Source organism: Cannabis sativa, unplaced genomic scaffold (genome assembly GCF_029168945.1).
Source record: "Cannabis sativa cultivar Pink pepper isolate KNU-18-1 unplaced genomic scaffold, ASM2916894v1 Contig1, whole genome shotgun sequence".
Lineage (NCBI taxonomy): Eukaryota > Viridiplantae > Streptophyta > Magnoliopsida > Rosales > Cannabaceae > Cannabis > Cannabis sativa.
Genome location: NW_026870037.1, coordinates 1,020,293 through 1,046,123, shown reverse-complemented (window position 1 = coordinate 1,046,123; position 25,831 = coordinate 1,020,293). Strand labels below are relative to the sequence as shown.

At 30.4% G+C, this 25,831-nt stretch overlaps 3 protein-coding genes and 1 long non-coding RNA gene across 7 annotated transcripts; 1 reads left to right on the top strand and 3 right to left on the bottom strand.

Moving 5' to 3' along the window:
• The first annotated feature begins 851 nt into the window (after positions 1 to 851).
• On the top strand, positions 852 to 7,879 carry LOC133032998 (oligoribonuclease-like). 2 transcript variants are annotated; one of them, XM_061107493.1, is made up of 8 exons: positions 857 to 1,100; positions 1,664 to 1,783; positions 2,551 to 2,627; positions 4,312 to 4,393; positions 4,557 to 4,612; positions 5,431 to 5,517; positions 5,629 to 5,719; positions 7,511 to 7,879. In XM_061107493.1, the coding sequence occupies exons 1-8, from the start codon at positions 968 to 970 to the stop codon at positions 7,630 to 7,632; spliced, it is 768 nt and encodes a 255-aa protein (XP_060963476.1). In that variant the 5' UTR covers positions 857 to 967; the 3' UTR covers positions 7,633 to 7,879. The 2 variants fall into 2 exon arrangements, with proteins under 2 accessions (XP_060963477.1, XP_060963476.1); XM_061107494.1 differs by lacking the exons at positions 5,431 to 5,517; positions 5,629 to 5,719 and having other exon boundaries at positions 852 to 1,100.
• LOC133032999 (uncharacterized) lies at positions 5,638 to 6,813 on the bottom strand. Its single transcript, XR_009685490.1, has 2 exons — positions 6,659 to 6,813; positions 5,638 to 6,253 (listed from the first exon to the last, which is right to left on the bottom strand). It is a non-coding gene; the product is annotated as an uncharacterized LOC133032999 (long non-coding RNA).
• Positions 7,880 to 9,556: 1,677 nt separating the features above from the next.
• Positions 9,557 to 12,494, bottom strand: LOC115718408 (DNA-directed RNA polymerases II, IV and V subunit 9A). 2 transcript variants are annotated; one of them, XM_030647182.2, is made up of 5 exons: positions 12,112 to 12,494; positions 11,783 to 11,918; positions 11,612 to 11,687; positions 10,333 to 10,491; positions 9,557 to 9,854 (listed from the first exon to the last, which is right to left on the bottom strand). In XM_030647182.2, the coding sequence occupies exons 2-5, from the start codon at positions 11,809 to 11,811 to the stop codon at positions 9,774 to 9,776; spliced, it is 345 nt and encodes a 114-aa protein (XP_030503042.1). In that variant the 5' UTR covers positions 11,812 to 11,918; positions 12,112 to 12,494; the 3' UTR covers positions 9,557 to 9,773. The 2 variants fall into 2 exon arrangements, with proteins under 2 accessions (XP_030503042.1, XP_030503043.1); XM_030647183.2 differs by having other exon boundaries at positions 11,783 to 11,924; positions 12,112 to 12,286.
• A 2,307-nt stretch (positions 12,495 to 14,801) lies between these two features.
• LOC133033002 (CBL-interacting protein kinase 32-like) lies at positions 14,802 to 21,023 on the bottom strand. 2 transcript variants are annotated; one of them, XM_061107499.1, is made up of 14 exons: positions 20,886 to 21,023; positions 19,439 to 19,687; positions 19,201 to 19,263; positions 18,992 to 19,063; positions 18,650 to 18,757; positions 18,476 to 18,556; positions 18,162 to 18,215; positions 17,958 to 18,083; positions 17,782 to 17,871; positions 16,059 to 16,181; positions 15,856 to 15,966; positions 15,435 to 15,605; positions 15,273 to 15,347; positions 14,802 to 15,167 (listed from the first exon to the last, which is right to left on the bottom strand). In XM_061107499.1, the coding sequence occupies exons 2-14, from the start codon at positions 19,610 to 19,612 to the stop codon at positions 15,093 to 15,095; spliced, it is 1,323 nt and encodes a 440-aa protein (XP_060963482.1). In that variant the 5' UTR covers positions 19,613 to 19,687; positions 20,886 to 21,023; the 3' UTR covers positions 14,802 to 15,092. The 2 variants fall into 2 exon arrangements, with proteins under 2 accessions (XP_060963482.1, XP_060963481.1); XM_061107498.1 differs by lacking the exon at positions 20,886 to 21,023 and adding an exon at positions 20,265 to 20,692.
• Positions 21,024 to 25,831: the final 4,808 nt, after the last annotated feature.

Sequence of the window (25,831 nt, the reverse complement as noted above, 5' to 3'; positions counted from 1 at the left end):
ATTTAAGTTTAATACTTCATAAATATACTATTCTTACAAGTGTATTGTAGCTAAAAGTTTTAAATAATTAAAACAACAACATTTCTAAGTAATAAAATAGAACAAAATATCATGAAAATAAATACACTAAACAATTAAGTATTACAAATTCAACATATAAAAAAAATCTAATAAAAATATAATAAATATATTTTTCAATTTTTTTTATTATATAAATATAATTGGATTGGATCGGTTTTTAATTGGATTTTGAGATTGACATCCAATAACCGATCCAATCCAATTAGAATCCAACTTTTAGCATCCAATCCAATCCAATTGTAATTGGATATCCAACTTTTTGTAATTGGATTGAATTGGATCGATTCGATTCAATTGGATTAGATTGGATGATGCCCACCCCTAAGTGTAATGAACAAACTGTCTCTATATATATATATATATTTTTGATCTATTCATGTTATTCAGATTGTTTTTATTAACAAGTAATAAAAATAATCGAGTTGATAGTATTATTTTGTACTAATTTAAAACATTACCTTATTATTTTCCCTACAACTAGAAAATAATAATAAAAAAAGGGAAATTACTCTATATATTTTTTTTTTTTTTTTAAATTTACGGTTTGAGTTTCTAAAGTGGTTTCACCGGTGGTTTCTATGTAGATTGCTATACGATTTTTTGTTGCGATTTAGGTTGCAGCGCTAGTTGCAATAAGAGTTTCTATATAGAATTCCGTTAAAATACAAAAAAAAAAAAAAAATTATTTTTAAGTGCAAAAATAAAAAAACTCCTAAACAAAATTACTTTATTATTTTCCCCCTCAACTAGAAAATAGAAATAGGTGCAGTTAACTTGAATAAAAAAAAGTAAGACTGAAGTCCATTGCACTTCCCTCCTACACTACTTTTCCCCATTATATTGGCTCCAAACGGAGTGAACCCCAACACTCCTTGAAGCAAACGCTATGGAGCCCCTCGCCAATGCTTTCTCTGTCCTTGACCTTGATGCTGAAGACGATGATCAAGCCCGAGAGGCGGCGGCAGCAGCGGCGGAGGCCTCCAACGCTTCTGAACCCAAACACGGAGCGTCCAGTTCTGGTACTCAGTTTATTCTTATATCTTTCGTATTTTAGGGCTCTTTACTTGTTTAGTTTGTGTATATTTGTATGCGGTTTTTCTTTTAATTGGTTTGTGTTTTGCCTTGAAATTTCTATGTTTTGTTTTCAATAGGGATAATCAGTAATATATCTTCTTGTATTATCATCTTGAAACTAAATTGGAGTTTTCCAAGTTTTCACTTATTTATCATCTTATTTTTGTTTTTGGTTGCTTTAGAGCGTATGAATCCTGAGAATGTACTTGAATATTACATGCTCATTATTTGTAAAATTACAAGAAGGCTGTGTTGAATGAATTTTTTATTGAAAAGCTATTAATAGGTTTAGCTATGGACTGTGTAGTTGACATTTTACAAGCTAGTTTTGGTACAAGTCATGCTTGCTATGCTGTTTACCTTAGTTTTTAACTGTACCCATCTGGTGAAGTGTATGAATATAAATAGTGTCAATCATGAAAACTTGTATTGTTGGGATTGTGTTTTCGAGAATTTGCTGGGTTTGGCCAAATTGTTCTTACTAATTATTGCAGATTTCTTGGTGCAGGCATGAAAGATGACAAAGCAAGCAACCATGACAGCGAGGCAAAGGAGGAAAAAAGCAAACATAATATCCCTTCAACAGAGTATAAGATGCCTCTTGTTTGGATCGACTTAGAAATGACTGGTAAGTACTAAGTACTCAGTCTGTTGTTTGATCACTATGAAAGAGTGCTTAGTTAGTGCATGCTTGTTTTCTGCAAGGTCTTTTAGGAGATCTGCCTAAATATGTTTATGATTCATATATGTACTATAGTGTATATCTATTCTCTGAACTTTTGTCATTCAAATTTATTTATGTCTTGCTTGACAGTTTATTTTTAGATGGAGAAGAATAAATGATAAATACCTAAGGAATAGAAAGAGAAAATGTTCTTTCGAAAAAGAGAAAATGAATTTCTAAGGAGTTCAATACTTTCCAAATTCATAAAATGAAGTGGAATTTCAAACCTTATTTAAAACAATGCTTCAGATGCCTATTAAATGGTGACATTATGTTTAGCAAAAGCCCCAACATCTATAAAACAAAAACTATCCCTGGCAGTAATATTATAATTTTATAAAATTTATGTTCATATTTCAACTTTTATTCCTTTTTCTTGCGGATATACTTAAGATGGGTATTTTTTTATTATGTTTTTTTTATATAATGATGATTAAGATGGGTATTTAATATTTTTTATCTGTATCACCTACTTATGTGTGATGTAAGAATATTAAATTTCTCATCAGCCCGTTGGCTATGTTGTGAACTTACTTTCTGCTATTAGTAAGTTGATTCTCTTTGCATGGAAGTGAAACTCAGGGCAAGTCACTATATAAATATATGTATAGTTTTCCTGGTCACTTATTTATCATATATATGTTTATTGGTTCATTTATGTGTATGTGTAGGTTTGAATGTCGAAGTTGATCGGATACTGGAGATTGCTTGTATAATTACCGATGGCAATTTGAACAAACAAGTGGAGGTACTTTTCCATTTTGGTATTGTATTATGAACCTTCTAGCATTTCTTTTTTGGTTGTGTTTTCTTGTTTTTTATTTGGCACCTCTTTTATATGTTAGTTGTTATCCATTTTGTGTGTTCTCCTTGTTTATGTTTATTCTTTTAATTATACTTACCACTGAATGTAATCTTAATGTGGTACGATTGCAAGCAATTATCTATGCTCACTTCTTGGTAAGGCATACCGAGATTGGTTAAAATATTGTAATTGTTCTAAGAGCTTTAAACTTCATTATTTACAAAAGAGTGTAGATGTGTGTAACAAGCAAAACTTTGTTAAAAAAAAAATTGTAACAAGCAAAACTTATAATTCTTATAAATGCACTAGTAGGATATTCTTATAAATGTACTAGTGAACACCAAGTACGCAGTTAGTTGATGATGTACATTGCAACTTTATAGTCTTGGCCGCACATTTCGAGCAGTGATAAATAAATGTACATTTAGAGAAACCCATTAACATGAGGGTTATTACACAACACAATAATTATATGGATGTCAAGTAGTAATTACTTGAAGAATTCTTATTTCGTTTATCAAATGAGTTAGTAAGTACACATAAAAGTAATATTTGTGTAATAAATATTTATTTAAAAATAATAACATTTTGTAATTACTCAGCCAATTCTCCTAGCTGCTAAAAGAATTGAAGAGTATAATTGAGACTTCTTCAATTACCGCCAATTGTATTGTTATTGTGTAATTATTTGGTTAAACAAATACATCAAATTTAGTAATTATTATTCCGAATTACACTCAATATTAATTACAACACTCTTTAGTGTGCTGCACAATTGCTCACCAAGCTCTTACGCAAAGTCAATTGCAACAATATTTGTGTGAGGGCTAGTGATAGTAGAACTACTGTTTCACATTAAGTCCTTTGTTAGAGGTTTGCTTGTCTGTTAATTCCTTTATAGTTTCTTGGCTTGTTTCTGACAAATTCTTGTTTTCCGCTTAGAAAGGAAAGAGTGTGAAACATGTGAATGTACGGTTGAAATAAGTACTCGTGAGTTTCTTTTGAAATAAGTACTCGTGAGTCTCTTTGCATTACTAAGTATCTAGCATTTACTTTTATAGAGAAACCATTTTTACCTCCTGAGTACTGATGAGTATTTGTTTTCGAATGAAAAAAAAGGTTTTGTTAGATTAAGAGATATTAGAAGAAAAAGACAATGAAATATTCAGAAATTAAAAAAAAAATGTAAAAAGGGATCAATTTCATCTAAACCATAAACACAGGGAAAAAATCAAATCAAATTAGAAATCTTCACAAAGCTAAAACGGGAAGAAAGATAAATATATCCATCAACCTTCACAGCCTAAAAGAAACTTATCAAAAGGTACTTTCTAAGTTCAATATATATGAAGAAATTCATACAGAAACCTATATTTTACTCTTTCCCAAATTGAATTCGTCTTCTACCACATTATGGCAAATTATTCTCTTTTTTCTTGTTCAGATTGCCCATATAATTGCTAACACTGCATGATTGAGTCGATGATTCACATGCAGCGTGCTTGTTCTATAAATGTATATTTTCTCTTCGTTATGATTGAAGAAAATTTCTCTTTTGCTATGAGTGTATAGATACATACATATAGTTCTTTTTGTTTTTGTGATTCAGGATAATTTTCTCTTTTAGGGTCCTGATTTGGTTATCCACCAAACTAAAGAATGTTTAGACAGAATGGGGGAATGGTGTCAGAGTCATCACGCAGCTAGTGGTAAGCAGCTAATATATGCCGACATCTGTTGTTCCACACTTTTTGTAGCATTCCTGAGGCATGCTTTTATCTATTTTGTATTGTAAGATATTATGCTCTAATTTTGGCAAGATTTCTCGATATTATGTTTGGTATCATCTTTAACCAATTTTAACAAATATAGGGTTGACCAAAAAGGTGATCCACAGTACCATTAGTGAAAGAGAAGCAGAAAATCAGGTATGCAAGAACTTTACTTTTGGTAGGAGTTTCTCTTTATGTAGTTTTCTTTATAGTATGCAGCGACATTCAATTTTCAACTTTGCTTCCTTTCTATTCTCTGTAATGTTCCTATCAATGGTGTTGATAACCTCTAAAATTCTATTTGCTTACATCAGAGTTACTCTGAAATATATGATCCCTACAATCTCAGATTGATCCTGTGAAAATATTTTTTCTGATGATCCCAACCTGATATTTGTTTGCTAAACAAAATATTTTTCCTGGATGAGTTTTAATGAAACGATAAAATTCCAAATCCATATTATTTCAAACTCATCAATTAACATTAAGCTAACTGTATAACTTAGGTCTTTTATAATCTTATAATCTTAGAAGGAAGATGTAATTAAAATTCTCTTGAACATTGAACTAATCGCTAAAACAATTAATTTAATTTATTGTGATTACAATTTTGGATCTTGTTGCAGAAATAGGTAGTTTTAGGATTTTTTTTAGGAGCCTTAATAGAACAAATGAAAAATAATAACGAGAAGACAAATATGCTTTGGACCTAGCTGTGGTCAGCAGCTAATTAAGTTATTTAATCAGAAAAAATAGTATTTGTATGACTTGTGAATGCTCAATATTTTGGGCCAGATGAATATTCATTTTTCTGATTCCATAGATAGCGACTTTTGTCTAGAATGCAGGTCTGTATTTTAACACTACTGCCTAGCAATAATTACTCTAATAATCCAACCTTGAATAGTTATTTTACTGCTATCCTTTTTATACTTTCAAAAATTAGGTTGTCATTTTTTCTTTTGGTTCTGCAGGTTATTGAATTTGTTAAGAAAAATATTGGCACATATACACCTCTTTTAGCAGGAAATACAGTCTATATGGATTTCATATTCATAAAGGTAAAATGTTTTTGTAATAGTTACTATTAAGGGGAGATTTAGTGTATTTTCTAACCCCTTACCTCTTTCTTTCTTTGTTCATTTACTAGCATAGTTTTTGTTTTCTTTCAGAAATACATGCCAGAATTAGCTAGCCTTTTCTCCCATGTTGTAGTTGATGTCAGCAGTGTGAGAGCTCTCTGCATTCGTTGGTATCCCAGAGGTACTTAAAAATATTAAGGGTGTGTTTGGAAGTAACTGTATAATTCCTAGGTAGGGTAATTACTGGGGTAGTAATTACACAGTTTAGTAATTACACTATATTTTAAAATACAAGGTGTGTTTGGATATGAGGTGGTAATTACATATGAATTCCTAATATCTTGTTTGGCAAAATAGTTAGTAATTACATGAGAAAATAAAATTTTTTAATAGCTAATGTTTAATATGGAAAGTTTTTAGTAATTACACAGTGTAATTACATTCAATTCTCATGGGGGGCCATGAGAATTGAAGAGTGTAATTGGAACCCCTCAATTACTTCCAATTACACAGTTACAGTGTAATTACATAGTCGGACAAACATGTCAAATTGTGTAATTACCTCCAATTACACACAAATTCAATTACATTGTGGCTTTCCAAACGCATTAGCTAAATGTTTAGAAATTGTTTTCACTTTAATTCACTCCATTGATTTTGTTTCCAAACCGGGATCCCCAGAAAGTTACTGGAGAACTTTATTGGTTTTAGTCTACTTAAGGGTGTGTTTGGAAGTAACTGTATAATTACTAGGTAAGGTAATTACTAGGGTGGTAATTACACAGTTTAGTAATTGTATATTTTAAAATGCAAGGTGTGTTTGGATATGAGGTGGTAATTACATATGAATTCCTAATATCTTGTTTGGCAAAATAGTTAGTAATTACATGTGAAAATAATAGTAGCTAATGTTTAATATGGAAAGTTTTTAGTAATTACACAGTGTAATTACATCCAATTTTCATGGGGGCCATGAGAATCGGAGAGTGTAATTGGAACCCCTCAATTACTTCCAATTACACAGTTATAGTGCAATTACATGGTCAGACAAACATGTCAAATTGTGTAATTACCTCCAATTACACACAAATCCAATTACATTGTGGCTTTCCAAACGCACCCTAAGTGAAAACTTTACCTAGGATTGACCTGGTTTTGCTTATGAAGTTGCATGTTCATGTAGCTAAATGCAATCTTTTCTTGGATAACTGCACTAAGATTTTGTTGATCATGAAGCAATAACATATATAATATATATGTAGTGTCATAAACTGATGTAGAAATTAGGGAAAAATATAAAGAATTGATAGAACGAGAAATTTAGAGTGAAGTGGAACAATGGATATAAAAGATGATTTTAAAAGAGAAAGCAACAGTTTTAAAGAAAGGAAATCTAAACACGTATAATTTTATTCCGATCTGAAAAATAACGAACACCACTAATATTATTTATAAATCTGTTAAACAAATAATAAATCCTAGGAATCTAAAAAACATACTAGTACTGTAGTTGCTTAATATTATTTTTTTTAGTGATAATCCTATATTCTCTATTCAATTGTATCAGTTTTGTACTTTGTTGTTTGTCTTGGGACCAAGTTAATACTTTAGTATTCAATTAAAGACCATTTTGAATTTTGATTACTTATATATGGTAACGTGATTCAAAATTGTACCTTTCCAGTTTCCACTAAGTTTGGGGAAGTATTTTTTGAATAATTTTTTTTGACAAATTGTTTTAAATTATTTCATTTGATTATTTTTGAGATCTAAAACATATTTATAATTTAATTGATAGTGTGTGGAAGTTCTGGTTATGTGATACCCCAGTATTTGCAACAACTATATTTCCTTACATACATGTTATAAATCGTACCAAAGGCTTTCCCCTAGTTCTTTCAAAGTAATCTAATTCTTTATGATTAGGTAACTTATGAGTTAATCATCGGATCGATTTATTTTGGTTATGCAGATCAAAGGAAAGCCCCAATTAAAGAAAGTAAACACAGAGCAATGGATGATATCAGGGAAAGCATCATGGAACTCAAATACTTCAAAGAGAATATATTTAAAGCTTCAAAGTCAAAAAGGTGATGGGGAGATGGATGTGGGTTTAAGTGTGAATTTTCAGTGTGGGGGTCTAATTTTCCATGGTACTTCCACCTAGGTCTCTTTTCTAATTTGTGAAATTTGGTATAAACATTTTGTTCAAACAATCCTGCATAGTGCAGCGATTTTGGTTTATTTGGGGAAAACCCCAACCTAGTGTAAATGTACCATCACAAACGTACAAACTTATTTCTCCTGGAATTTATCTCATCTTAGACCATTTTTTCTCCTATTCTTATGCTGTATTTTTCAGTGGTGTTGCACTGTTGCTTGCCTACTCTTTCTCCAAGGAACTGTTTCCTTATACTTTTTTCTTTACTGTCTTCTCATTTTCCTTTTAAGGGAAGAGAACTTTTTTTAAGGACCATTTTGCTATTGTTATTCATATTCTATTTTTCAGCTGTTACATCGACCTAATACCAGTGGCGGAACCAGCCCAACGTTTTAGTGGGGGCAAATTTTTTTTTTTGAAACATTAATAAAAAATATAATTTTTATTAAAGAAAATGTAAATTCTATGAGAATAAAAATAAATATATGGGAGAATAAAAGTGAAAAATATAAATTTTATGGGGATAAATATAAAAATATGTATGGTTAAAAATAAAAAAAAATATTTTTATGGGATCAAAATATAAAATACCTAAAAAATTATATACAAAATTTATATAAATAAAAAACTGAGGGGGAGCAAATGACCCCACATGTCCCCCCTTCCCCCTTCCCTTTGCCTCTACCTAATACAATGTACCAAACAAGCCTTTAATGTGTTAGTAAGACCATCTCCCAAAAATTTGTTTTTATTTTTAGCATTTTTAATGCACAATTGTAAAATTTAATATTTAATTAATACCCTTTTAATATTTTGAAAATATAAAATTACAATTACTATAAAAGGTATAATGATGTTATAGCTAAATATTATGGTGATTCAATTACTAAAATGTAGTACACATTTGCAAAGTGTGCCAAACACTATACATTATATTTGCTTGACATGTATGATATGTATGATACCTTGCTTTCCAGTCCGACTCCTGTTTTACCGAATGCCTGGTCCCCTCCTCCTCTGGACTGGGTTAAGCTCAATTGTGATGTGAAAGTTGGTTTGGAGAGTATGTGTATTGCTGTTGTTGCTAGAGATCATCTTGGTAGAGTGATTAGAGTTCATACAGCTCGGGAGGAGTTCTCAGATGCTCTTTGTGGTGAAACCGCGACTTGCTGCTTGGCTGTGTCAATTGCTTTGGATTCCGGCTACAAGTTTGTTATTGTGGAGAATGATTCGAGAGTGGTTATCGACGCCATCAATGGGAAGGGATCTCGTTGGGCTTTAGAGAACTATATCTCATTTTGTACTAAGTCTTCTCCTTTATTTAATAGTTGTAATTTCTCTTATGTCAGTAGAACATGTAATTTTGCCGCTCATAATGTGGCTAGATGGGCCTTTTCCCATCAGATGTTTGGTCCCCTACCGGTCTCTACTATACCGGAAACTCTATTTTGTAATGACCGCGAGGTCTAACTGAATTCGGTTTTATAATATAAACGCTTTTCCTCAAAAAAAAAAAAATATTTGCTTAGACAAAAAAAAAAAACATTATACAGTATTTGCAATTGCATCACAATAAATAGTCAACCTTGTTTTTCAGCCATATCTATAATTTTATATATTGATTGATATACAACACTACAAACAAATTAAACAACAAGTCTTCACTTTCCATTCCAAGTAGTGTACCCAGGACAGATAAGTTGTTCTTTGGCATCTTCTCAACACCACATGATATGCACCTTAAAAGTGTTAAGTGGTTTTCAATATTAATTATTAAATTAAGACATAAAAGATTTGATGTTAAATTGCATCAATAATACTCGTGTGTTGGCCCTTAGCAAATAAGCAGTACTCTGATTTTAAGGCCTGAAATTTGCTCCATTATCACGTCAAATTCAAAGTTCCGTTCAGTTAGAAACCATCAGTTGAATGTTAAGGATTCTGTGTTTGACAAAGGCACTAACAAATTCCTCAACAGACCACATCCTCAGTTTGTGAGGAAAAAGAAAGAAGAAGCATATTTTAACTATATCAAGACAACATAAAATCCGTTTTGCCATTTTGCATATGAAAATCAATCCCTCCACCTATGACCACAGTTGGGGTTGCAGCAAACAAAGAACAAAGTCATTCCTTCCTCACCTCTAGCAGTAGCCTGCAAACATAAATAGCAAAAACACCCCACAACATTAGACAGCCTAGAAACACTAATATAAGTATATCATTCACCCTATCCACTTAGAGGGGAAATGTTAGTAAACTTTCAGTACTGGTCTTGTGATTGCCTGAGCATGATAGCACAAGGTAGACAATGCAGAATCTATCATCTCTTGATTTCCAGTTAAAGCTAAAGGTAAAATGCTTATACCAATGATTTTCAATTGAAAAAATACATTTGTTGCTTTTGTTAGGGCAGTTCAACAGAATAAAACTATCAACAAGACATCAACACGAAATGGATTGTGTTTTTCTGACTAATTTAATGTTACCCACATCAAGAGTAAAGATTTATAATTCTTTGTCAGGATATCTTAGTTCTGAGCTGACTTACTCTTTTCCCTTAACAGAAACTCACAATTATAAAGAGCAACTATAAAATAAGTTGATGATAAATGAAAGGCTAGGAATTTGACCTGGAAAAAGACAGCTTCTCCATGGTTGCATTGAGCACAACGAACAGCTTTTGTCCGAGGAAGAGTGGGATCTGCAGCCACATCTTGCAATACCTGAGTGCGTTCTCCAACAGAGTGATGTATCTCATTTCTATAGACACAGTTGTTATCAGCAACTTCCTGAAGTTCAATAAGAGACTAATAACTAACTGAAAACAGAGGGGGTAAAGAGTATAGAAGAAGACACCATTTGAATCAGTAAAAAGATCACCAAAATGGAAAGAGAAAAAAAATACATTTGAGTACAACCAATATCACCTTCAAAGGCTTGCCAGTTTGTGATGTTTGGTTCACTGTAATAATAATTGTAATGGTAATGAATAGGTCCATTACATCGTTTGTTTTTCAATTTTAACTTTTGTAATCCATTACAATGTAATGGGTTTCATTGAGTATTGTAACGATGATTACATGCCAAAACCAATGTAATCTTCATTACAATTACACTCCATTACAAAAGTAAAATAAGATTTTAATAAAAATATAGTAAAAAAAGTCAATGTTCTATATTACCTTTTCTTTTGAATATTTTATAATAATAAAATGAAAACAATACGGTTATTTTGGTCCATACACATTTTATTCCATTACATTCTCATACCAATCCAAACACAATAATTCTGATTACAATGTTCATTCCACAATTCCTATTACCATTCTTATTCCATTACATTACCAATGTCATTACTATTACCATTCCATTACACCAAATCAAACACCACCTATGTTCAGAAATATTACCATAACATAACAGAACTAAACCTTACTTTGTTCATGCTTTCAAACAAAAAAGGAAGAAGCTGACTTTGTTCATATTTTCATCTCTATATATAAGATTCTCTCATTTAACAGCAAATTAAAATTTACCAATATAAACTTTAAAAAGAAATAAAAAACTGAACAAAGAGTTCATACTCATGTGTAGCAAGAAAGCTACTTTTCAATCTCTAGAGGCTTTCAGGATGGTTCACCTCCATTTTCCAAAACGAACTAGTCGCTCGGTTAAAGCCTAAGGCTTATTTTCCACCATTTTGGGTTTACAAAATAATTTGAGGAATATGTAGTAATAAGTCAAGAAAATAAAAATTCTGACAGATCAAATAAAAACCCAGTAAAAACCCCACCAATTTCAAAAGAATAATGAAACAAAAATTTGATAATAGGTTTAAGTTTAAGAATGTCTTGCAGATAAAACCAAACCACAGAATGGTCCTGTGCAGAGAGAGAGAGAGAGGAAGACCTGGTGATCACAGTTGCGGCATGCATAGAGGAGGATCTTCTCATCCCTGTCTTCCTTTGGGTATAGGATGTTGTTACTGCGAAATTACAACCTTCAATTAGCAAAAACAAAATCCAATATTTATGTATATAGTGACAGGTAAAGAAGAAGGAGAAGAAGTAGTCGACTGACCATTCACGGCAAAACTTCATGGTACTCATTTTGAGAGAGGTAGGTTTGGAGTTCAAACAGAGGGTTTTTGCTTGGGCTCTCTATATCGCTCTGTGCCCTTCTTCTTCAATGGTGTTTGTCGTTTCAAAATTCAGAGCTATAACTTGCACAAAAAGTTGAGAAAAAATTTGCTTCGTTAGTTGCCCTTAATATAACAAATTCTTCACACAGTCATTTTATCGAACACTAAACACATCAACTATAACACTATCACACAATATCAAAATACAGCTATAAAATGAAATGGAATTTAGCCCCAAAAAGGAGAGCGAGAGAGAGAAGATATTCACCGAGATAGCTGAGGGACTATGGAGGTGTGGACTGCAATGGTGAATTGGAAGTGGTAGACCGATACTGAAGAGGAAAGAGGAAAATGGAGAGAGAGAGAGAGAGAGAGAGAGAGAGAGAGAGAGAGAGAGAGATTTTGAATTGTAGAGTTGGATTTTAAAAAACTGAAAACGCTCAAACTTATGCCCTAAATTGAGTTTTTTCTTATAAATTACTAAAATCTTTGTTTTTTTTGGCGGTGCATCTATGCAATGTGCATTTTTGTTTTAGAAATGCTAAAAGGCACACTAAATTTATTATATTATTATCAGTAGAATTAAGTACAAGATTATTATAAAATATTACTAATTATTTACAAAGCGTTACAATTAGTGTATAATAGTAATATTTATATTTTTTAGCTTATTTTATAAAGGCTAATCAGAAATTTTACTCCCCGAACTTTGACATGTATCAAATCATGTTCTCTGAACTTTTAAAGTCGTTTAAAATGTTCCTGAACTATTGAGATTGTTGGATTTAAAGACTTTTGTTTAATTTTCGTAAAAAAAAATCTAACATGAATGAAAGTTCAAGATGCAAAATTTAATACATATAAAAGTTCGAGGGACATGATTTGGTAGATATCAAAGTCTAGGGAGCATGTTTTAGTACATAAATAATCACTAATATAATAAAATTGATTAAAATTAGACAAAAATCTTTAAATCTAACAATGTCAATAGTTTAAGGAGAATTTTTAACGGTCAAAAAAAATTCAAGAGACATGATTTAGTACATGTTAAAGTTTAGGGAGCAAAAATTTTAATTAGCCTTTTATAAATTCAATAGTAATGTAAAATGTAAGTAAAATTTGACACAAAACATAACATAAGCCAAATTTACACCATAATATATAATGTAATTGATAACTCTTAACATTTTATTTATATATTTGATAAAAAATTTATATACTTTCAATGCAAATTTAAAACTTTTACTGATTTTTTAGTCTAATACATAATTTATGGGAGCTCAATAATAAATTTGGACAAATATAACATTAATATTTGTTAAGTTAAATTTAGTACAAATTTACACTATTTGCATGGTCTAAATTTAAGGTTTTCTTGAAAAAATATCTCATTATGACTTAAATTGAAATATTATTTTATTTCATTTGTTTTTTTTCGTTGAATAACCAGCGGTGATCACATTAATCATCTCATGGAAACTTAAAAAAATAAAGTTAGAGATTGCCTGGTACTTAACCAAAGTATGAGCAACTATATTTATCTCTATAGTAAACCAAATAACCTTACAACTAAAACAATTTCCTGTTGCAACATGCCCACACCAGAGTAAGAAAATTCGAAATTAAAATAACATTAAACAAATTCAACTCATGAATCACCTTAGCTCCAGTAACTAACTATAGCAAAATTTCTCCCCTCTAAGGCATCCTTAGTCGTCAATCTCTCTACAAATAAGGCTTGAACATCACTCCCCTCAGATTTAACAACCACACCAACAGAGACCATTCCAAACTTTAAATGCAGCATCCACATACACCCAAGGCCTTCCTTCAAGGACAGAATGCTCCACTGAAGGAGGCGAAGAATCTTTAAACACCCTGAATTGAGGCTCCGACATAACCAGCTCCCAATGTTCAAAAAAGACAACCTCAACTTTCTTTTCATAACCCTAAATGGGAGTCTAATCTCATTATGGTAGCACTCGTTATGAAAACCCTACACCTTGTGAACCAGAACAACCCATAAATAATAAACTCCTTCCTAAGTTAAAGGTCCAAAACATGCTGAAGAAATGAGGATCAAGCAACTACTTAGCAATGTTAGCACCCCAATTAAAACCAAACTCTTCTAGCCTGATTTACCATTAGCTCGCAAACCACAATTGTCTAACAACAACACATCGACTGAACATATGCACAATGGTGTCACCACCCCCTTCATTACAAATGACACAATGGCTCGGGAAACTTCCAAAAGTGGTTTGCAAGTGGAAACCCATTATGAGAACATCGTTATAAAGCTTCCAAACAAACAATGTAAGCCTCTCATGGAGATGAGTTTTCCAAAGATTCTTAAAGAATGGGTTAGAAGCCTCAAACCTATCCTGATTAAGAGAAGAAAACAAGCTATCATTCAAAGCCTTCCAAACTAGCAAGTCCTTAGGGAAAGTTCGCACAAAACTCTTAATGATGCGATGGCAAAGAAAGCATGCTATCATGCAAAGCCTTCCAAACTAGCATGTCCTTAGGGAAAGTTCCCACAAAACTTTGGATGATACGATCTGCTCTAGACACAAAACATCCCCTTACCTCCACTCCAAACCAAGTAAGGTCATCAGAATCCCTTAGATTACCTATTTTAAAACTCGACTAGATAAGAGGATTCAAACGAGAACTCGAGACCAAACCACCCAATTACCAGCACAAAGTCACCAAGAGCTCCAAACTTCCAACTGAGACTCAATACATTATTCACTTGTTTATAGTTCTTCTGTAAATCAGTTTTTCACACACATCACTATATGTACTATTTTAGTATATAATTTGAGTAGGCATATCATTAAAAGGAATTTTAGAAATTGATATAGAGGGAAGAATATAGAATTGTAAATCTCTCACGTCGTGACTATTAAGTGTGTTTTTTTTTACTAGAACATGACTAATAAATTTAAGGATGAATGAAGATGAACACAAACAATTCCACTTGGTATGGGGTATGAATGATATCCATGTTTTCCAACTATAATAACATGGGAAAACATTTGATGAAAGCCATCTCTGTCTGTCCATCAATATGACAAGAAAGAGAAAAAGATAAGAGGAAAAAAAAACAGAAAAAAAGATAAGGAAAGAATGAACATATAGAACAATGGGAGAAGAGAAACAGCTGTTCATGTAGCTTGATTCCAAATACACCAAAAAAAAAAGAAAAAACTATTGGTCATCACTCTTCTGGATGGACACAATTTGCTACTTGGTTGATTGCATGTCTTCCTCAGTTTTCCAAACAATATCCTCCAAGCAAGTAGAGAGGTTTTTATAGAACTGCATAATATACCACAAATATGATTTGGAATTAATTGGTTAGATTATATATGTTATTACTTTCACAATCACAACAGAAACCAACACCGGCGAGGAACAGGGTACCTTATGAAATTCCAAGGTGTCTCCTTTCGCTTTTCGAACTTGGACCATGTGAAGTGACGGCGCAACTTGGAATATCTGATGATGAGTATACAAAAATGTCAAAAATGTATAACCAGAAGTTGATTCTATCTATCATGGAATGATAAAACACAATGGTTTTACCTCTGTGGCAACATTAAGATTTCCCTTTCTTCCGGCTGTCATATTTTCGAGTCTCAACTTATAGTTTTTCTTGTGTACATCGAACCCAAGAGGCTTTGCGGCTTCTTCAATTTTATGAATGATTTCATTGGCAGGGCATCGGGATGTGAATCTTGTCTCTTTCTTAAAGCCCTGCAAGAATAGGAAAACTCAACGTAAGAATAGTTGATAATAGTGAGAAAATATGACCAAAATTGAAACCTCTCTTTTTACCAAGTGCTAAATTCCTTAAAAGAAGAAGTAAAATCTAAATTCAAAGCAGAATACCTATCAAGGATGTTACTTCACAAGGTTTATCTAATCTAAGACTTGGTGCACAAGAAAAAAAGGGTCTCAAACTGACCAAACCATAGCCATATAGAAAAGTGTCTAATGTCCAAACCTGTTCAACATCAAACAAGTTGCCAAGATTTAGTCCCTTAGACATTGAAATTAGATCAAACGCGTTCATAGCTGCTGGTTGTTCTTCCCTCTTTTCCATCACATGGTGCTCCTGTTATATGATCAGCCATGTTATATCACTAGAAATTTGTTTTTTTTTTCTAGAAAAATAAAATAAAATAAACAACCATCTTTGAAACGTACTTCTGAATCCTTAAACACAGCTTCTACGTCATCTAAGTTTGTATCTTCTTTCTCATCAAACACAGGAGGCTTGTAATCCTTCTTAAACCATTCATCTTCCAAAATTTCCGGTATAGTAATCCGCTGCCATAGAGAGTAAAGTATTAAGATATGAATATCACACTTTTGACAATCTTAAATGTAAACATACAAAGTAAATTCTATCAATCTCCTTCCATACCAGTAAATTCTTCTAGAGCAGTTGAAAGCTATTCTAGGACACTTTAACTTTTAAAATGCAGGAAATGAGCAACATATGCATGGAGATACAATTAAACATACTGACTATACTTAACAAAATCAAACTAGTGCTTATGATGGAACATTTTGTGGCTCAATGCCTAAATATCTAAACAGAAAAGCTTAATCTATGAGCCTTGGAAAAATAGCACCTACACAATAGTATTGTAGTGAATCAAAAAATTCAGAAAAAGAATAGATGGGGCACATAGAACAATACATTTTAATTCTTAATTTGCAGATTTCTCAGTTTGTGTCCCCAACTGTTGCCACTAAAAAGAGAAGATAAAATTCTGTTACTCATAGAATTAAGCAATTAACTAAAAACTCCAATGCTCAATGCCAATCTGCATTTGTAATATGATAGCGGTTTCGGTTAAGCCAAAGGCCCAATAGTAAACTCCAAATGATAATGCAATATAACCAAATTGCATAGATTATTCTCCACTAAACAAATAGCTGGTAAGGTAAAATTAGAGGAATCTTTTAACCATGTGCTTCTCAAAAGATTTGTTCTTCAGTTGATAGTTGGGAGGTTCAATCCTATAGGGTCCATAATCTACATTGTCTGCATCATTTAACAGTCTCAATCTAGCATTACCAGCAGTAAATCCTACGATGCTCACTTTTTTTTCTTTGTAAGGTATTCCGAGATGTTCGACAGTAACTCCTTAGCAGTTCTCCTCACATCAAGCATTTGATAACAATGTGAAAATCAAAACTACATGCATTTAGGGCTCGTTTGGAACATCGTATTAGGTCGTATTGTATTTTATTGTATTATATTGAATTAGATTATATATCATATTTTTGTATAATACTATGTTAAACTTTAATTTATACTAAAATATTATATATTTAGATGCCCATAAAAGTTAATACTACATATAGTTTACATAAAAATATTGCATAAAATACAATTCAATATAATACTATACAATACAATACAGTGTAATACGGCGTACCAAACGAACCCTTACAGTATCATATAATACATACATATACTGGAGACTTTTATGGAACAATCATAAAAGCCCTGGAATAATGATAGATCTTTACACACTCAACAAAAAGAATGAAGAATGGGAAGTATGAAATCACATGCAGAGGCATGATTAACAATCAGAACCCAAGCAAATATTCTAAATTCAAACATTTAAAAAGGAAATAGCATCCCATGTGCCCATGCTGGAGAAATATTATTAAAAAAATCAAAATAAAGTATAGCAGAAAAGAGTATCAATCATCAACCCTGACAAATGTCTAACTGTTGTAAGGAATAAAAAAATGTGGCCATTTGTTGTTCCTAATCAGAACTTTTATAATTCCTTTCTTGGTCAAGAAAAGTACATGTGGAAGTACAAAAAGGTAGAGACTATAACCAAATGACATGTGAATCACATAAAAGCTAACTTCACTGATACTATCCTATTCAATTACTTACAGTCATGGGATTGGGATCCAAGATTCGAGCTATCAATTTCATTGCACTGAAAGATAGCCAAGGTGGGCAAGTAAATTCAGCAGACGAGATCTGCAGATGAAGAAGGAAAAAAAAATGTAACAATTGAAGATGAAGAGCTATAGAGGCGGCATGCTAGAAATCATAAAAATGCTCACTTTTTTATACAGGATCATAAGATTAGAGTCATCAAAAGGCAAGTAACCTGCAAGTAATACAAATAGTATCACTCCACAAGACCACAAGTCTGCCGTTGCACCGTCATAGCCTTGATCGTTAAGGACCTACAAACATGATAAAAATATTCACATAAATCGCTAGTTGTGTTAAAAAATTAAAAGGCTATCAAGAACTGTCCACACCTCAGGAGCAACATAATTTGGAGTTCCACAAGTTGTGTGAAGAAGACCATCATCCTGCCAAATAAAATAAAATTAATAATAACTAAATAAATGTAGCCAAAAAAAAGTCCAAGATTGAGACAGCCAGTGTCCAAATGTAAAATTATTTCTAGTATTTGAAAATGTTAGAAATATACGATTGAGAAAAGGAAAATATTTGATACGTGATCTTGTATAACAGCTAAAATTCAACATAACCACCAGTGGCAGCAATGGCCTCAAACAGAGGACCGAGATTGAATGAAGAACAATAGGAATCAGGCTATCATCCTTACCCTGACTTGTTGAGATAGTGCACTCAGTCCAAAATCTGAAACTTTAAGATTTCCATACGCATCCAACAACAAATTTTCTGGCTGCAAATGAACATTGAAAAAAATATATGTGTAATTCACGAATTTCTTCTTGAGCTGGTATCCAATATCACCATGTGCTAACAGGTTATGTACCTTCAAGTCTCTATGATAAACACCCCGACTATGACAATAATCGACTGTATTGATTAGCTGTTGGAAATATCTACGTGCTTCATCCTCTCTCATCCTCCCATGGTTTACCTTAACAAATCAGAAATAACTATCATGAGAAGATGAGCACTAGCCTTACCTTACCAAATGAATTAATTCAAAGTACAAATATAATTGTGAATCAAAGCATTGCTAAATGGTTATAAGTAAAGACCAGTCCAAAAATATATTGTTCCCCACAAAATAAAAAAAGAGCTTAAACAACTAAAAATTACTAGGAAGCAACTGTTCATAATAGGATTGCATATAGGTCAGTCCACTCACAATTTTGTCAAAAAGCTCTCCTCCAGTAACAAATTCCAAAACAATAAATATCTTAGTTTTGCTTCCCATCACCTGAAAAAGAAAAAAGATAACTCTCACATCAAAATAAGCAGGCAGCATTTCATACTAAGCTTCATCAATACCATTTTCCTTCCTATGTATCTCCAATGCAGGTTACAAAGATACAGTAAAGAAGTGAAAAGACAAACCTCATATAACCGAACAACGTTTGGATGCTTTACTAACTTCATTGTTGCCACTTCTCGTTTGATCTGAGAACATTATACATGTTAGATAAAAGAAAAAAAGACACAATTGTAATAACAGATCTAAAACAAAAACAAAGTGTGAATAGAATAACACTTTGAGCATTCCATAACAATTGTAAGCAATCAGTTGAAAAAGACAAGAATGGATTGTTATGAAGGGAGGTCTAAAAGAAGAGACCTGTTCAGCCATTTTGTGCTTGAGAACTTTCTCCTTATCAATAATCTTAATAGCCACAGGCTCTCCTGTCTCAGAATTTCTTGCAAACTTGACTTTTGCAAACGTTCCCTCTCCAATTGTTCTCCCCAATTCATATTTACCCACTTTACGCTTAACTTTTGTGTGTTGATTCATTCTTGGAAGACCTTTGCTTGAAATTTGAATCTTCTGATAACTTTTGCAGTTTTGGTGGAGTTTCTCAGAGACAACCTGAGGGAAAAAAAATACATAAACAAGTCATATAAGTGTTGAAAAACCACATTTTCAACCTAAGAAAATCAAGAAAAGAAGACAAAAAAATAAAGGAACCAACTTTTTGAGTTGAGGAAATTTAAGAAAGTAGGATTTTGCTATTGGTTTGAACTAAGCAAGTGGGTAGTAGTAGCAGTAGCTCATTGAGCTAAATCAATTATAGAAATATTTAAAGCTTTTGCATAAAGAAATTTTCCTCATTGAGACTTGGCTTACGTAGTAAGTGATCAAAATGGCAGATCAAGTGGCTCCTACTTGCATTAGTTTATAGGGGTTATGCTAATATACAAACACCACGTGATGCATATCAGAGGTACAATGGACTCGGTCAGACATTACTAGTACCATGAACACAAAACATAAGTAAACAAAACAGAAAGAAAATTCAATATAATACTTCCAAATTCAAGAGCATAATAAAATATGTAAACCTTCAATCAACCCCAAATGTTAAACATGCTTTGCTTGATGCAATTAACTAGTTTGAAAATAAAAAAAGGAAAAACAAAGTGAAGAAAGAGAAATTGAAATATACCTAATTTTTATGAAAAAATTCCTAATCTCGTCTCGTGAAACAGCACATGCAGGGATCAAAAAACCAAACTTTCGGACTAACCAAAGATTACCCAGATGAAAATTTGCCAAAACTGAACAACCCAAAAGTGGAATCTGGATAATTCTTAATCTGGGAAAGAACACACCGCCCAAGTACCAAAAATAAAACCAAAGTTCGAGAAGTCCCAATAATTATCGTACAAACTGTCGTCAAACACGAATTCGACAATAGCGTCACACATATTTATATACATACAATAAAAATAATTATATTATATGTATTATGTATTATATACATATATCTGTGGGAATAGATACAGCAAATATTTAAGAAACACGAGGCTAACTATTAAGCAAAAAGCAACAAATAATAATATAATTTAAAAAAGGAAATGGTGGGGAACAGAAGAAAAATATGAAAGAGGATATACTTAAAAGGAAAAATCAGATAAGAAGAAGAAGAAGAAGAAGGTGCCAACTGGTGTCTTAGAAAACTTGGTTGATTGATTGAGGTATGGTGAAGATTCTAGTGGCCTTTTAAGTAGCTGAAAGGCCAGAATTGAACAGAAATGTTAATGGTTTTTTTGTTTTTTAATAATACCTTTCTTTTCTTTCCTTTTCTTCTCAGAAATTTTGATTGACTGTAAGTGGAACCGAGCTCAGCTTATTTCCATATCCCACCGAATATTCTAGTTCAAGTTCAATTATTTCACAACCTGTAATTATTATTATTATTATTACTATCTTCCTCCCTCTAAAAAATTTTACAAGTGCATATATATCTTTATATATTAAAAGTGTCTATCTAACGGCATTTCTTGGTTTAATATTCTTGGTTTAACAGAATATACTTAAAAATAAAAGAATATTCTGTTAAATTTAACGATTAGTTTGATCTCCCGTTAAAAAATAAACCCAATAATTAAACCCAAAAAATTAAACAATCTTTTAAATAAACAATCTTTTAAATATTAATAATCTCTTTTTAAATTAAAAAAATCATCTTAGCCACATATCTCTCTAACAAACCTATCTTGGGAGAATATTAATAATTTTTTTATTTATTTTTTAAAAAAGAAAAATATAGATAAAATACCTAGAAAAGATAATATAAAAGAAGATTGATTGTGTTGGTAGAGATTTTTGGGCTTGGGCTTAAAAAAATAAATAAAAAAAAAAGATGAAATGGGCTTAAAAATAAAAATTAATCCTTTTCCACTTTTAAAGAAAAGAAAAAGAATAAAAAAAATAATTATATAAAATATTAGTTTTTATAAAAATTTAATATTTTTACCTTTAAAGTTTTTATAAAAACACAAAATATAATAAAAAATAATAATAACAAAATAACATCAAAATATCATAAAAAAAAATAATGTACAAATAATAAAAAAATCAACAATTAAATAACAAAAATATAACGTAAAAATACTAAAAGAAACTATATTTTATGTAAATAAAATTTAAAAAACCGTAAAAATATTAAAAATTTCGTATAAACTATGGTTTTGTAATTTTTTTTTTTGATTTTGTATTTTTTAAAATTATTTCTAAAAAAATATTTTTGTAAAAATAGGTTTTATGAAAATTTTTATCAGGATTGGTCACACAAGTGACCTAAAATTATGCTGTATAACTATAAAAATAATTTATGATCATTTTAACCTTTGCAAAGTGTAAATTTAAAATTATATTGTTAGTTTGACAAATTTAAAAAGAAAAAAAAAACAAAATAACAATAACAATAATAATATACCGGTAAATTGTAATCTAAGTCGGTAGGTGATTGATATTGTTTGTCAATAATAATATATGAATTAATGAAAACCTTAATTAGTTGTTGTCTTGATAATAAATTATAATAATTACAGATATAAAAAAAAATTATAATAATCAGTTGGTTTCTCCAATTTTTATTCATTTTATTTTGAGAGAAGTTGTTGTCTAAAATTAGTGCTATGTGAATTCGGTTTTACTTTTTATGTTTCTCAAGTTTATCGGTTTGATGAAATAGAGAGTAGAACTTAAAAAATAAACTCTAACCATATAAAAAAATAACTCTTTATTAAAATAAATAAAAAACTCTTTAATTAAGAACTCCCTAATTTTGTTGCTAAAATTTTAATTAAAAATATTATTATCTTTTTATTATTTTATAAAATTATTTGATAAACGAAAATTATAAAATATTACTAAAATAATTAAATACAAATTATAATAACTTTTTTAGCTAATTAAAAAACATAATAAAAAAAAATACCCTTAGAGATGTTGTTATGTAATTGTTTGAAATGAATAATTTTTTTATATAAAAAAACAAAAATAATAATAATTTATTTATTTTACCTACGTTTGTCGTGATCCCTGGAATCTTTGTAGTACTACGTGTGATTCGTAAAAAGAATTATTTTTTGTGGTCCTTAAACATTTATTAAACAGATAAAGAAATATGGGAAATTAGTACATAATTGTCACCACTTAATTATCACATGGTAACACTGAACAACCATTTATTGTTATTTAAATTTATATTTTAAGCTTTTCAAAAAAAAAATAAAAATTAAGTGCACTTTTTTTTTTTTTCTTCTCAACAACGTTTACTCTTGACAAAACAACCAATTATTAATGTCAATAATTTTGCATTATGACTCATGAATCATGATGGTTTTAGGTAACTTTTAATTTTTAATAATATTTTTGTAAAAAAAAAAAATTGAGTGACCATTATATACATAAAAGACTATTGGGTCATTTTCAGTCTGAATTAAGAAAATAAAACTAAAATGTTAAACAATGGAGTCAGGTGGGTTCTGGGGCATTATTAAGGAACAGATATTTAAAATAGGTGGTTCTACAGTCATTTGTTTTGTTCTCTTCTCACTTAATTTTAATTAATTATTTCTTATAACAGAATTTTATATTACATTATTTGTTCATAAAAATATCCCAAATTTATTAAACCATCAATGATTTCCTTGGAAGTATTTTTTTATGAAATTATATGCATGGTTGCTAACTTGCTTAACCTTTATTTTAACAATAACATGATATTTTCTTTTTTTTTTTCATTTCTATTATTTTACAATAAAATCATTTCAGTGAAGCAAGCATTTAGTACAAGTAGCCCCATGTACAAGGGTAATAGGAAACAAGTAAGCGCCACAACTAACCCAACAAAACATAACACTAAAGTGCATGTTTGACATCATAACTAAAAAACTGTTTTTTGTTTTTAAAAATAGAAAATTGTTTTTTAAAAACAATTGATTTGTTTGACATTGTTTTTTGAAAACAGTTTTAAAAAAAAAAAGTTACAAAAAACAAAAATTTTGAAAACAACAAAATATTGTTTTCAGTTTTAAAAACTAATTGGTCAATATTATTTTTAAAAACACTAACCAAACATGACTTATTTTTTAAAAACTTCAAAAACTACTTTTTGTTCTCATTTCTAAAAATAATTTTTTTAAAAATAAAAAACAGAAAACAATACTAAACATGCTCTAAATTTAGTCCATCAATTTTTTATAAATTAAAATTTTAAATATTTTATCTTTTTCTCCAATATTTAATATTTTATTATTTGTATCCTTATATACTTTTATTATAGTTTTTTTATCAAGAAAGAAAATTTTTCATTAAGCGACAAATAACTACCAACCAATGGGAGCACTACAAAAAATACGGCTCCACGCTCAACAACCACCCCATTACAAATGAATTATGTTCAAGTATAATCTTTCCACTCTATACATTCATGTGCTTAACAATTTGTAATTTTTAAGTTACTAAACTTGTAATCTCTTTAACTCACTGTATTGGAAAAGCCCTCAAAAATACATTTATTTCTGTTGACCCAAATGCTATAACAAGTAGCTGCAAATATAGAGATATCTATAGCATGTAGTAAACTCAAAGAAGACAGAGACAACCAATTGAACCATCCCAAGTAATCCAAAGGCCAAGCATTTTTGCCCAGCCAATCAAAGACAAGTCTGACCACCTACCGAGACAGAGAACACTCAAAAAATAGGTGTTCATGAGTTTCTATTCAGCAACACACACTAGACAATCAACTGTGTCCATCGCAACCTGAAATTTTAACAATTTTACTATTATTAAAAGTTGATGATTCACAGCTTGCCATAAAACAAATTGATGCTTGGGCAACATCAATGAGTTCCAAACAGCTCTATGGTAGTACACTTGCTGTTGTTGAAGAGAGCTGTTATAAAGTCTTCTTGTTTTAAGTTTACTAGCAAAGACTGCAGAATTAATATTGACCTCTGAAAATTTAAGTCTCAAATGACAGAGCTTGCGCCAATACCACTTCGTGTCTTGTTTCAATTCATAAGACCAAAATTTTACATTTTTATTATTGTTCCTATAAATTTTATATTTTTCATTATTATCTCACACACTTTTATTTTTAATCTTATAAAATTTATACATATTTTTTTTATCTGATAAAGATTACATTTTTTATATAATAATTTTTTTTCCCCGATTAAGATTTGTGCCTAGTTCAACCACTGGGTTTAAGAGGTAGAAAATATTTTGTATTTGTCTTCCATTTATTGTTTTTGAGATAAATAATTCTTTATTAGTTGTTGATTTTAGTTAGAATTATATTTTTTTTTTACATTGGGGAGAGAGATTTAAACTTGAAATCTCTTCTTAAAAATGTGAAATTATTAGATTATATTTAGGGAATATATTACAAATACACAAAAACAACAACAACAAAAAACAAAAATACAGTTTTACAAAATTTTAAATATTTTTTACGATTTTTTTGATTTTATTTATAAAAAATACGGTCTTTTTATGTTGTACTCATGTTAATTTGTTGTTGATATTTTGCTATATGTATATTATTTTCTGTTGTTGTTTTTATGTTATTTAGATGTTCTTTTTATATTACTTTTATGTAGTTTTCTTGATATTTTCATGTTATTTCTATGAAAAACTGTAAAAATATAAAAATATATATATATAAATATATTTAAACGTAAAAATGTAATTTTTTTTACATAAAATGATGTCTTATTAACTATCCCTTATATTTATGACCACAATTTTAGTTAGAATTGGCAAACATCTAATAAAGAGAATTAAGGAATTTTTTATTAAAAAATTAAAAAATTTGGTTGCTTAAGTTCTTATTCTTTCATTGTTGAGCATTGACTCTCCAATATATATATATATAGAACAATTTTTAATGGGTATTACCCATGAATGGTTACTGTTGACCGAGGTTTTTAGCAACCAGTTAAATAATATATAAGAAGAGCCGTAGGAAGTTTAATGCATGGGATTTTTACGTGGTTGGGGCATTAATGAGCCTTAGTCCACAAGTCTTTATTATTAAAGAGAGTATTTATTGCAGAAAATGTTCTTGGTGAATTTCTCTCCTATTTTCTCTCTTTTATTCATTTTAAACCCAAAGTGTTCGACCATTTCTCAATCTGTTTGTGGGGTATTTATAGTGTTTTTCTGGGGTGATCCCTAGGAATGAATCACTTGTCTTTCTGTGTTAGCTTCATA

Coding starts and splice junctions, on each gene's coding strand:
- LOC133032998 (XM_061107493.1), top strand. CDS start 968: ATGGAGCCCCTCGCCAATGCTTTCTCTGTCCTTGACCTTGATGCTGAA. Junction 1,784..2,550: donor GATCGACTTAGAAATGACTG/GTAAGTACTAAG, acceptor GTGTATGTGTAG/GTTTGAATGTCGAAGTTGAT. Junction 4,394..4,556: donor GAGTCATCACGCAGCTAGTG/GTAAGCAGCTAA, acceptor TAACAAATATAG/GGTTGACCAAAAAGGTGATC.
- LOC115718408 (XM_030647182.2), bottom strand. CDS start 11,811: ATGAGTACCATGAAGTTTTGCCGTGAATG. Junction 10,492..11,611: donor GCCGCAACTGTGATCACCAG/GTCTTCCTCTCT, acceptor ATTGAACTTCAG/GAAGTTGCTGATAACAACTG. Junction 9,855..10,332: donor GAGAAGCTGTCTTTTTCCAG/GTCAAATTCCTA, acceptor TTATGTTTGCAG/GCTACTGCTAGAGGTGAGGA.
- LOC133033002 (XM_061107499.1), bottom strand. CDS start 19,612: ATGAATCAACACACAAAAGTTAAGCGTAAAGTGGGTAAATATGAATTG. Junction 19,264..19,438: donor AGCACAAAATGGCTGAACAG/GTCTCTTCTTTT, acceptor TAATGTTCTCAG/ATCAAACGAGAAGTGGCAAC. Junction 18,758..18,991: donor GAGAGCTTTTTGACAAAATT/GTGAGTGGACTG, acceptor TGATTTGTTAAG/GTAAACCATGGGAGGATGAG.